Source organism: Pseudozyma flocculosa, assembly GCF_000417875.1.
Source record: "Pseudozyma flocculosa PF-1 unplaced genomic scaffold scaffold00005, whole genome shotgun sequence".
In the NCBI taxonomy this organism is placed as follows: Eukaryota; Fungi; Basidiomycota; class Ustilaginomycetes; order Ustilaginales; family Ustilaginaceae; genus Pseudozyma; species Pseudozyma flocculosa.
Genome location: NW_006920873.1, coordinates 217045 through 227861, shown reverse-complemented (window position 1 = coordinate 227861; position 10817 = coordinate 217045). Strand labels below are relative to the sequence as shown.

The 10817-nt window shown below is 68.3% G+C and overlaps 7 protein-coding genes across 7 annotated transcripts in view; 3 read left to right on the top strand and 4 right to left on the bottom strand.

Moving 5' to 3' along the window:
- PFL1_01909 (uncharacterized protein) overlaps window positions 1–2701 on the bottom strand; it is a gene marked incomplete at both ends in the record, with an annotated part of 3232 nt that extends 531 nt beyond the window's left edge. The window contains one exon of the mRNA XM_007879420.1: window positions 6–2701. Within this exon, the coding sequence (XP_007877611.1) occupies window positions 6–2701 (2696 nt within the window). The remainder of the gene's footprint in view (window positions 1–5) is intronic.
- A 398-nt stretch (window positions 2702–3099) lies between these two features.
- Window positions 3100–4839, top strand: PFL1_01908 (uncharacterized protein; the record flags this gene model as incomplete). The annotated part of the gene is made up of 2 exons (XM_007879419.1): window positions 3100–3415; window positions 3506–4839. 2 exons carry the CDS (start codon window positions 3100–3102, stop codon window positions 4837–4839), a joined length of 1650 nt encoding a protein of 549 aa, XP_007877610.1.
- Window positions 4840–5017: 178 nt separating this feature from the next.
- PFL1_01907 (uncharacterized protein) lies at window positions 5018–6033 on the bottom strand (the record flags this gene model as incomplete). The annotated part of the gene is made up of 2 exons (XM_007879418.1): window positions 5018–5536; window positions 5647–6033. 2 exons carry the CDS (start codon window positions 6031–6033, stop codon window positions 5018–5020), a joined length of 906 nt encoding a protein of 301 aa, XP_007877609.1.
- Window positions 6034–6695: 662 nt separating this feature from the next.
- PFL1_01906 (uncharacterized protein) lies at window positions 6696–7739 on the top strand (the record flags this gene model as incomplete). Its single annotated transcript, XM_007879417.1, has 1 exon — window positions 6696–7739. One exon carries the CDS (start codon window positions 6696–6698, stop codon window positions 7737–7739), a length of 1044 nt encoding a protein of 347 aa, XP_007877608.1.
- Window positions 7740–7927: 188 nt separating this feature from the next.
- PFL1_01905 (uncharacterized protein) lies at window positions 7928–9342 on the bottom strand (the record flags this gene model as incomplete). The annotated part of the gene is made up of 5 exons (XM_007879416.1): window positions 7928–8067; window positions 8167–8256; window positions 8374–8793; window positions 8931–9166; window positions 9281–9342. The coding sequence occupies 5 exons, from the start codon at window positions 9340–9342 to the stop codon at window positions 7928–7930; spliced, it is 948 nt and encodes a 315-aa protein (XP_007877607.1).
- Window positions 9343–9815: 473 nt separating this feature from the next.
- Window positions 9816–10676, top strand: PFL1_01904 (uncharacterized protein; the record flags this gene model as incomplete). The annotated part of the gene is made up of 1 exon (XM_007879415.1): window positions 9816–10676. The coding sequence occupies one exon, from the start codon at window positions 9816–9818 to the stop codon at window positions 10674–10676; it is 861 nt and encodes a 286-aa protein (XP_007877606.1).
- Window positions 10677–10779: 103 nt separating this feature from the next.
- PFL1_01903 (uncharacterized protein) overlaps window positions 10780–10817 on the bottom strand; it is a gene marked incomplete at both ends in the record, with an annotated part of 3222 nt that continues 3184 nt past the window's right edge. Inside the window, one exon of the mRNA XM_007879414.1 lies at window positions 10780–10792. Coding sequence (XP_007877605.1) covers window positions 10780–10792 — 13 coding nt within the window. The remainder of the gene's footprint in view (window positions 10793–10817) is intronic.

Genomic DNA, 10817 nt, shown 5'->3' with positions numbered 1-10817 from the left:
CGAACCGGCTCATCTTGAGCCCCTTGAGGAGCGTGTCGCCGAGGATGACGGCGTACGAGTTGGTCAGCTCGCCGATGCGCACCGACTCGCCGAGCGCCGGCGCGTACACCTCGCGCGTCATGCTCTTGACGGCCTGGAGCGCGGCCAGCATGTCGCGCCGCGTGGCCGCATCGCCATTGACGGTGATGAGCCGACGCGGGTGCATCTGCGGGATGAGTGTCTTGAGCGCGCGCCCGTCGTTGAGGCCCTCCATCTCGACGAATGCGAGGCGGCACGACACGGCGACGCGGACGTGCTCGGTGATGAACTTGGACGGTGGCGCCGGTGCCTGCGCGCGCACCTCGCCCGTACGCCGCCGCTTGCCCGTCTTGTCGTCGCCCGTGTTGGCCTCGCCGAGGGCGTCGGTGCCGGTGCCCCCTCCGCCGCCCTCGATCTCCTTTCGCCGGCTGAGCCAGCGCGCCACGTCGATCGTCTCTCCGTAGCCGTCGATGCGCCGCTTGCGCTCGACGACGGGAAACAGCCGGTACCGCACGCCGACGCCAAAGGGCCCCTCCTGACCGGCGCCGCCAACCTTGGAGCCGAAAAAGGTCGTGGCGCGGCTGGCGTTGCCCTTGAGGTAGATGTCGAACGAGACCTGCGTGGCAGCATCGCCGTTGGCTCCGTCGTCGAGGCCGCCTCCCGCGCCGGCAGCACCGCCCGCCCCGCCCCGCCCGCCGCTCTCGTCAAACGCGAGCGCGTGGTTGCGCTTGCGGCCCATGCTGCCCGGTTCAGCAAAGCCTCCGCCGGCGATCTTACCCACCGGGGCGCCTTTTCCCGCGCCATCTCTGTCGTCCTCGTCGTCGTCGTCGTCATCATCATCGTCGTCGTCGGAATCCGACTCGTCGTCCTCGTCGGCCTCGAGTCGCCGCCGCGACCGCGCCAGGAGGGCCCGCTGCTGCGCCTGCTTCTCCTTTTCCGCCTGCTCCGCCTCGAGGTGGGCGCGCAGCTCGTCGCCCTCGAGCGGCACCTTGGACTTGAGCTCGAACTCGACCTCGACCTGCGGCGGCGAGACGGCGCTGCCGAGCTTGCCGTTGGTCCAGCGGAACTGGTCGTCCTGGCTGGTGCTCCACACGTCCCAGAGGTGGCGCGACAGGCTGCCCGGTTGCCCGCGCTGCAGCAGCACCACGAGGTCGTTGGGGTTCTCTGCGAACCGGGCAAACAGCCTGCGCGAAGGGCCGTGCGTCATCGACGGCGGCACCGCCAGCACCACCTTGGCCTGGTCGCGCGGCACCGCCTCGTCGAGCGCGGCCAGCGTCGGGAAGACCTTGAGGAACTTGAAGTCGAGCGGCGAAATGGGCGCCTGCTGCGACTTTGCACCCTTGCCTCGCCGGTTGCCCTGGCCGCCGCCGCCGCCGCGCGCGCCGCGGGCGCCCTCGCCTGCCTCCTCGGTAGCCGCCTCGCCGGCCTTTGTGGCCCACTCGCGCGTCATCCACTCCATGTAGGTGCGCGACCGCTCGAGCACCTCCTTGCCCGTGCGGCTGACGAGGCAGAGCGGGAAGCGTGCGTGCGGGTACGCGTAGGCCCAGTGCTGGTCGAGCAGGACGAGCAGCTCGAGCAGGCGCGCCGACGGGTCGACGGGGAACAGGACCGAGTGCCCGCCCTGGATCGTCTTGTGCACGAGGTCGAGGAGCGCGGCGTCGCGGTCCTTTCGGCGCACGTTGACGACGAGGCCGCGCTGGATCTCGGTGATGAGTAGGTCAGGCCGCCGCACGGCGTCCGAGATGCCGCTGGGCGCACCGCCGGCCGCCGAGGGTGCGGCGGCGCCGGACGAGGCGAGGAGCGCGGTGCCGTCGAGGTGGCGCTCGCGGTTGTGGTTCCAGTCGAGCGCGATGAGGACGGTGCCCGACGTGGGGCTGCGGAGCTTCCACACAGCGCCTCCGAGGGCGTGTCCGGCGTTGTAGGCGGTGAGCGTGATGCCGGTGCACTTGCCCTCGAGGTGCGTGGGCTGGAGGTAGCGCACCGTCTTGATTGCCTCGAAGGCCTCGTCGACCTCGTCGAGCGTGGGGATGCAGCGGCGGTCGGCGAGGCCGCCGGTGGCCTCGAGCTCGGTGCGCTCGCGGTCGATGTCGACCTCGGTGCGCCAGGCCTCGACGGCCTCGGTGACGGTGAGCTTGCCCATGCTCTGCACGGGCATGGTGGCGTAGACGAGGCAGCGGAGGCCCAGGCGCGCGTAGGCGTAGGCGTACAGGCCGAGGTGGGAGAGGGACGAGTGCGAGAGGAGGACGAGGTCGATGGTGGGTGCGAGCTGGGCGAGGATCTGGTCGAGCGGGCCCGAGGCGAGCGTCTCGAGGTCCTTGTGTCGCTGCTCCTGCTGCTGCTTCTGTTGCTGTCCGTCTGCACGGCCCTGTGCCATGGCTGACGATTCTGCTGGCGGCGAGGAGGCGTCGCTGTCGTCGCCGTCGATCTTGCTGGGCTTGGCTGCCGCAGCCGAGGGGTCGACAGGGGCAAATAGAAAGTCCTCTGGAGCGCCGCAGTCGATCAGCACGCGGATGTCGTCGATCTGGAGCAGGTAGGCGAGCGCCTTTGGCTGTTCGAGCTCGGCATCGTCGTCGTCGTCGGCGGCTGCAGTCTTTGTGGAAGGGTCGTGGTGTTTGAGCGTGGTGCGCACCGCTGCGTCGCTGGCGGTGGCATAGGGCACCGATAGCGGCAGAAGGGTGATCATGCCGGGCGCGCGGATAGAGGAAAAGGTGGCCGGCCGGGATGGCCGCTGGAAGGAAGGGCGATGGCGAGCGGCGGATAGATGGAGGCGGTCAGAAAGAAGGCCGTCCGCCGAGAAGAGAGGTGGAGTGAGAGCGGGGGCGGCCGGCCAAGCAGAATGTCGACGCGGATCCGAAGCGTCGCTCCCGCCAGCACCTGGCAGGCAGGCCAGCCAGGATCAAGCCAGCCTGGGCCAGCCAGCCGTCCGTGCACCGCCGAGTGGGCGGCCCCGCACGCCTCGCCAACCCCCTTGGCTCAGGCTTCTTCTCGCCCGACCCTCACCCACCACCCCACGCGCCTACCCGCTTCCTCGCGCCGCGCCTCGACGCCGCCTCTTCCACTCCCCTTGCCTCTTCGCGCACGATGGCGACGCACTACGTGAACCAGGTGGCGCCCAACTACGTCCACGCCGGCATGCGGCCCAGCTCGTCGTCGAGCAACAACGACGACAGCTTCACCTTCACCGTCGGCAAGCTCGACGCCGGCATGGCCATCCTCATCGGCGAGCGCGCGTCCCTCATCGAGTTCCCCTCGCTCCTCCTGCCCCCGGGCGTATCCTCCGGCAGCGTGGTCAACATCCGCGTCCTCCGCAACCAGGACGAGGAGAAGCGCCAGAAGAGCGAGTTTGACCAGCTCCAGGAGGACATCCTGAGCACCTTTGGCACAGAGGCGCCCAAGCGTGAGCACCCCGGCGTGTGGCCTGCTCTCGAGTCGCCTCCCCTTGCTGATGCCGCCCATCCCTCCTCTCTCTCTCTCTTCCTGCTGACAGCCCCGGCGCTGCGGCTGCGCAACGTCACGCAGACGTCGGTCACGCTCGAGTGGGACCGCCTGTCGCTGGCGACGGCGTCGCTCCTCTCGCTCGACATCTACCGCAACGGCCAGCGGCTGGCGCCCATCCCCAATCCGCTGCACAACACCTCGACCAAGCTGTCGGGCCTCGACCTTGACGCAGAGTACACGTTCCACCTGGTGCTCAAGACGACGGCCGGCACCTTTGCCTCGCCCGTCATCCGCACTCGCACCCACACCATCCACCAGACGTCGGGCATCTCGGTCTGCTTTGGCCACGTCGCCGACCCCGAAGTCCTCGCTGCCGCAAAGGACGCCCTCGGCAACATGCAGGCGCGCTGGAGCGACCGCATCCAGATTGACACGACCCACTTTGTCTGCACTGACCCGCGCAACCCGGGCGACACCAACGCCGGCAACGGCCAGGGCAATGGCTACGCCAAGGCCATGCAGCTCAGCATCCCCGTCGTCAAGCCTCACTGGATCTTTGCGTGCCACGACCAGAAAAAGATGGTCGGCATCGCGCCCTACTACCTCGATCAGGACCCGCCAAACGCCACCACGATCCGCGACAGCATCGCCCGGCTGCGCGGCAACCAGGCACCAGCGGCGGCGGCGGCCAGCGCGGCAGCAGACGGCCAGGCAGCGCCGGTCGAGGCGGCGGCCCAGGCTGCGGTGGCAGCGGCAAAGGACATGGATACGGCGGTCGCGCCGGCATCGCCACCGCGGGCGGATCCTGCGCCCGAGCCCGCGGCCGATGGCCACGAGGTCGACGAGCACGATCTGCCTCCAATCCCGCTGTCGATGGTGGCCGGATCAGCGGCAGGTGCGGGCGCGGCAGCGACGGCTGAAGAAGGGACGGAGCACGGACCCCCCTCGCCATCGCCTGCCGACGGGCCTGCTCCGGACGCGACGACGACCAACGAGCTTGGCCTGCAACTGACCGACGGCATCGACGAGCCGGGCTACGACGGCGCACCGACGGCGGCAGCGCACAGGCCGACGCCGCCCGTCGGCAGCCCGAACCCGTCGATCGAGGTGACGGGCCCCGACGAGGAGAGCGGCACGCCGATCGGCTTTGACGACGACGGCGAGGAAATCACCCACTTTCCACCGCATCGTCCTGCCGGCGACGGCGACGACGATGGCGATGGCGACGAGGAATCGATCACGCGGCGGCTAGAGCAGCAGGCTGAGCAGGACCAGGGCGGGGACGAGACGCACACGCAGGCCGACGGCGGCCAAGACGACGCGGACGACGATGAAGGCGAGATGGACGACGTCAGCCTCGGCGGCGGCGGTGGCCGAGACTAGGGGGAAGAGCGGGGATCTAGGCGGTGGCCTGCAGGTATTCGGCGTCGGCTACATAGGCATGTCCTAACTGCAAGTGGAAGGCGAGAATGAAACGGGGATATCTTGGAATACGCTGCGGTGCGGTGGGGTGCGGTGCATGGGGACCCAAGCATGGCATGACAAGGGGCTGGCGGGCGGGCTACTGCCACAGACCGCCGTCGCCCTCGGCGTTGGTCTTTACGCCGCCCTTTGCGCGCTTGCCCTTGACCTTGCCGCCCTTGTTGCCGGCGCTCTTGTAGTACTCGCGCATCTCGTTTTTCGTCGAGCCCGACTCCTGTTCGGCCTTCCACTGCTCCATGCGGAACTCGTGGGCGGTGAGGATGCCGCGCTCCTGCATGCGCTGGGTGCGGCTGGGCGTCGTGGCGCCGCTGCCGGGCAGCGACTCTGCGCGCTCGGCCTCGCGCGCCTCGATGCGCCTCGCTTTGGCGTAGGCCGTCTTCCAGTCGGTGCGGCTCTCCTTGCGCGTCCACTTTGCGCCGCCGCTGCCCCACGGCGGCAGCTCCGGCTGCGACGTCGAGAGCGAGTCGACGGAAAAGGCGTGCTGGTAGGTGCGGTACCAGCAGTAGTTTAGCGTCGCCGAGCGCCGCCAGTGCCGGTTGACCTGCGAGCACGAGACGAGCGTCGACACGGGCAGCTGCAGGAAGATGTGTTGCGAGATCTGTCGGGGTGCAGCGAGGGGCAGGAAGAGGTTGTGAGCGGGCGGGAGGAGTCAGCATGGCTTCGGGATGTCTTCGCTGCGCTGCGCTGCTGGCGCCCAGGCCGGCTCACCTCGCTGGTAAAGGCGCGCAGCGGATCCGTCTTGGAGTGGCGTTTCCTCTTGGCGACCTTTTCCCTCTTCCTCCCCTCGCCCTGGGTCCCATCCTCGTCGTCGTCATCATCGTCCTGGCTGCTTCCGGCCTGGATGGCGTTCCTGAGCCGGGACGCATTGGGGCCGGGCGAAGAGGGGCGCGAGAGCTCTGCGGGTGTGCCGGGCACGGTGTGGGGCACGCTGACAACGTTTACGATTTCCTCGTCGCTCTCGACCGTCTCCCAGTCGTGGAGGCCCTCCTGACCCGGCGAGGCGGTGCCGCCGTCGCTGTCCGAGGCGTCGTGCGTCTGGGGCGACGTGGCGTTGGCCAGGCGCGAGTTGAGCACGCTGTGCAGCAGGTTCGACATGGTTCCGCGTGTCGCTCCTGGTTGCCGTGGTGGTGGTGGTGGTGGTGGTGAATGATAAGCTGGCTGGATGTGCGAGTAGTAAGATAAAGGTTGCTTGCCTGCGGTGGATATAGCGAGCGAGGTCTGGTGGTGGATGGTGGTGGAGCAGTGTCGAGAGGAGTCGGTGTGGCGGCCGAGGCCAAGGGTGACTAGAGGTTGACTGTGAGGCCCGCGTTGGGTGGGGCAGCAGCCTCGCCTGCCATGATGGCTCAGTCCCGACTGGCGGCCCCGTGCCCGCGCTCCCACGGTGGTCCCCAGGGTGCAAGTCAAGCAAGGCGCTTGGCCTAGCCTGGGCTGCCTGCTGGCTGGCCGCTGCCTGCCGCCTGCTTCTGTCACGCGCGGTGAGGTGAAGTCGCAGCAGCTGCAGCCAAGCGCGAGCCAGCCTCGGCCTCCACTCGAGCTCGAGGCCTGGCCGGCAAGCCCGATGGCATCCTCGCCCGCCTCCTGACTCGGAATCGACTCGGCTCAGTCGACTCAGTCGACTCGGACCCGGGTCCCGGGACCCGCACCTTGACTCTCCACCACCACCACCACCACCACCACCACCACCACCACCTCACCGCTGCGGGTCGTTGTGCGCGCCACACGCCAGCCCAGCATTCTCAAGGCACGCAGGTGCGACCATGGCGGCGCGACGGCGACCCCTCGGTGCCGCCTCACCCTCGTCTTCGGCGACGCTACAACGCCTCAACGGCGACACGTCCTGGCTCCTCTCGATCCCATTCCCCCCTCGCAGCCGCAACCAGACGCCCGACTCGCACAACGACGACGACGACGACGACGACCAAGAAGAGCGACCGAGACGATACCACATCCTCATCGACCCCTGGCTCGCGCCGACGGCGCAGACCGACGGCCTGGCCCTCTTTTCGCGGCAGACGCGCGTCGTGCCCTCGTGCTTCCCCTCGATCCGCGCCCTCGCCTCCCACCTCCGCGCCCTCGACCCGCGGCACCGCATCGACGCCGTCCTCTTCTCGCACCCCTTCACCGACCACACCCACCCCGAAACCGTGCTCGATGCCAGAGACGTCCTCGCCGACGTGCACCGCATCTCGACGCCCTACTCGGTCCACGGCGTCAGGTCCCTCCTCGCCCTCCCCGCATCGTCGAAGGCAAAGGGGTCTGACCTCGTCCTCTCCCCGACAGGGGCACCGCTGACGTTACCGGACTCGCCCGGTGTCCAGGTCAGCTACCTCGCCGCAAAGGAGGGCCTTTCGCCCGCCTGGAAAAAGCTCCATGGCGCCGTCCACATCTCCTTTCCCTGCCCCGCCACCCCTCCTCCCTCCTCGATCGGTGCGACTCCCACGACGCACCAGATCCTCTATACGCCCCACGGCCTCGCACCGACCTCGCTGCCACCCTCGCTGCACGCGTCGCCCTCATCGTCGACGGGGGGACAGCGCATCCTGCTCCACTCCTTCGACCGCCAGTCGCTGCCCCTCGTCGGCGTCGTATCGTCTGGCATGCCCAACATCCACGCCCTCGACCATGTGTGGCATCCCACCGCCGTGCTCAGCACCCACGACGAGGACAAGAGGGCCGAGGGCCTCGTCGCCAGGCTCATCCAGAGGCAGCGCTACTCGGTCCAGGAGGTCGAGGACTGCCTCGGCGCCCACGTCGTCGTCCGCTCGCTCGGCGTCGGTGATGTCCTCGAGGTGCCGCCCTGACGACCCAGCCGGGGCGCCCCGCCTCACTCGCCATACCTATACCCGTCGTCTGTTAGAAGTCATACCATGCCCATCGGCTCCGTCTCGCTGCTGTCACGATTGGCCATTCCACATCGTCGCTCTGTCTGTCTGTCGGTCTGCCACGCCACGCCACGCCATGTCGTCGTTGCGACCTTGACCCTCTGCCATCAGGCGCGGCGGAACGTCCGTCCGCTGGCCGTCTTGCGCTCCTTTTCGGCCAGCTCGGGCTTGGCGCGGTTGAGCACCTTGAGAAACTCGGCGACGCGGTGGCGCATCCGGCTGTGCAGGTACGCCTTGGAGCACTTGACTGCCGGTGGGCCACGGGGCGGGCGGACGACAAGGAACGGGACGGGCGTCCGGTCAGCATCGCCGACCGGCCAGCCTAGCGTAGCGGCGCGCCACTCACTGTGGTAATGGAGGTAGTCGCGGAAGAGCTGGATGCGCGAGATGGTGGCGGCCATCACCTCGGGATGCTGGAAGTGGCGCGGGAAGAGGACTGCAGGGGGTCGGGGGTGGGGCGGGATCGACACGGTGCGGCGGTGGGAGGAGGTCAGCTGGCCGACCTGGCGACTGCCCCCTACGCGTGGCTCTGCTCTGCGCTCTGCCCACTTACCAAACGTGACGTATCCGACATCCTCGCCGCGGCTGAGGCCGCCGATGCTGCGGATCTCCAATGGCGGCTCGCGGTTCGAGTAGAGGACCTGGGGCGCGTTCTGGATCGAGGGCTGGCGGCGGGCGTCGACAAACTCCTGGAGAAACACTTTGCCGAGGATCTTGTCGGTCTCGTCCTTGAAGACGGTGCTGAAGATGACGGTGACGCGGTCGACGCTGGGCAGCACGTAGATGGCCTCGTCCTCGCGGTAGTTGATCGACATGATGTCGGTGGCGTTGGCGGGCGGCGCGGCGGCGTTGGGGTCCGACCCCTCTGCCGCCGCCTCGAGCTGGCGCTGCAGGGTAAAGGCGCGCTCAAAGGGTGCGGCCATGGCGTTGCGCTTGAGCAGCGAGACCGAGTGGATCAGCGCATCGCGCTCGGCTGCGTGGGCGGGCGACGGGATGGGTGACGAGGGAAAGCGGATGTCAGCGTGCGTGAGCGAAAGGAAAAGCGGCGGCCATCTGGCGAGGGGTCCGGCGGCAGCGAACGGCGGCGAGCCGAGGCTCCTCGCGACTCACGGCCAGGCGGTGGGATGGCGGCGTAGTCGAATTCGAGGGTGACGCTGTACTCTGGCTCGACGGTGGCGCGGATCCACTGTCCGTACTGGCGGGCGAGGACGTCGTTTGCGCCGGCGCTGACCAGGTCGGACCAGCACTTGATGTCCATGGACAGGGTGAGCGGGCCGGCCTTTGTCGATTCGAGGTGGTAGGCGACGCCGTCGAAATCGGTAAACGTCTGGTCGACCGAAGATGGCCTGGCGTGCGAGCAGAGCAAGGAGGGAGATTGGCCAAGGACAGGTGACATCGTGGTCAGGATGCGGTCGGCAGAGCGGGGAGGACGAGGGTGGGGGGGAGATGCGCAGGCTTACCGGTTGAACTTGTCGGTGAGGACATCGCGGATGATGATGTTTTCGGTGCCTAGGAGGATCATGGCGGGCGTTTGAACGAGCGAGCAGCGAAGATGAGGGGCGAGAAGCGGGGTGTTGGCGGGTGAGGTATGCGATGGGAGTGGAGTTCGACGGGAGCGAGGGGTGGCAGCAGCTGCGGATGGCTGGCCCAGGCCACCAGGTTGGCGCAGCGGCCGTGCGCACAGCCAGCCGGCCTCGTCGACGAATCGGCGATGGCAGGCCACGCCGGCCCACGTACTGCCCAGCAGTCGCCATCTTTCCCGGCATTCGGAGATTTGACCTTGGCCCCATACCCGCCCGCTCGCCCGCCCACGCCCCGCCGACAGGACAGGGTCCAGCAGGGCGTGGCCACAACATCCCTCCTTCTCGACCCGACCCACTCCATCTGCTCCCCTGCTTCGTCCTTGACGACTCAACTGCTCCCGTTCTTCGTGACACACCTCATTCTGGCCAGCAATCGGCACATCTACCTGTTCACCACCTCGCCAAGCTCACAATGAGCTACCTTCCACCCGTCGACCGGCTTCGCCTCCACGCCTCACACCCTTCGACCCGACTACGCACCGACCCATCATCGTCGTATCCCTCCTCGCACCCCTCCGCCTCGTCCTCGTCCGCATCAAGCAGCGCGCACACCGCACAAAAGCAAGCGCGGCTCCACCTCCTCTCGACACGGCGCTCGCACCTCGCACCGTTACCGCCCTCGGCATCCCGGGCGGCGCTGACACGGTCGCTGCACGGCTACCCCCCGCTCTACTCGACCGCAGAGGCGGACCAGCTCTCGGACCTCGAAGAGTCCCTAGACGTCCTCAAGGATACCCTGGTGCGCTTCGGTGATCGACATATCGTCCAGATCGGAAGGAGGAGGACGCTGCACGAGGAGGAAATGAGCGACGACGAAGACGCACGTCGCCCCTCGGCCTCGTTCCACCACGGGGCGGCGGACGATGTCGAGTCCGATAGTCCGCACCTCCTCGTCGGTGGCGCCGGTCGAGGAGCGATACCAAACGGCCGCATCCATGGCCACGCCGACGACGACGATCACGAAGGCGGAGGTGGAGATGTCGAATACGGCGACCCCCGCGCCCTCGCCATCGACCCGGAAGGCGCGCCGGCAACCGTCACCACCCGGCACACGGGCCACGCAGCCGCCGAGGCGGCAAGACGGCAGATGGAGGCCGCAGAGCGCAGAATCAGAGAGGCCGAGGCCGAAGCCACTCGCGCCGCCGCCGTCGCCAACGCCGCCAGGTCCACCGCACAGAGGCAGGCCGCCTTCCAGCTCGAGCAGGACGCCGTCGACCTCGACGCAGACGTAGAGGACCTCGACGACGACGGCGACGACGTCGACTACGACTGAGCGCTCCAGCGCCGCGCCCGTCGCTTTTACCTTTGCTCAGGCAAGGGTACAACAGCACCGCTCGACGGACGGGCAGAGAGGAAATTGTAATGATTGTGTGGGACTACAAAGGCGCACTGTGACAGCAGATCCGACCCGAGG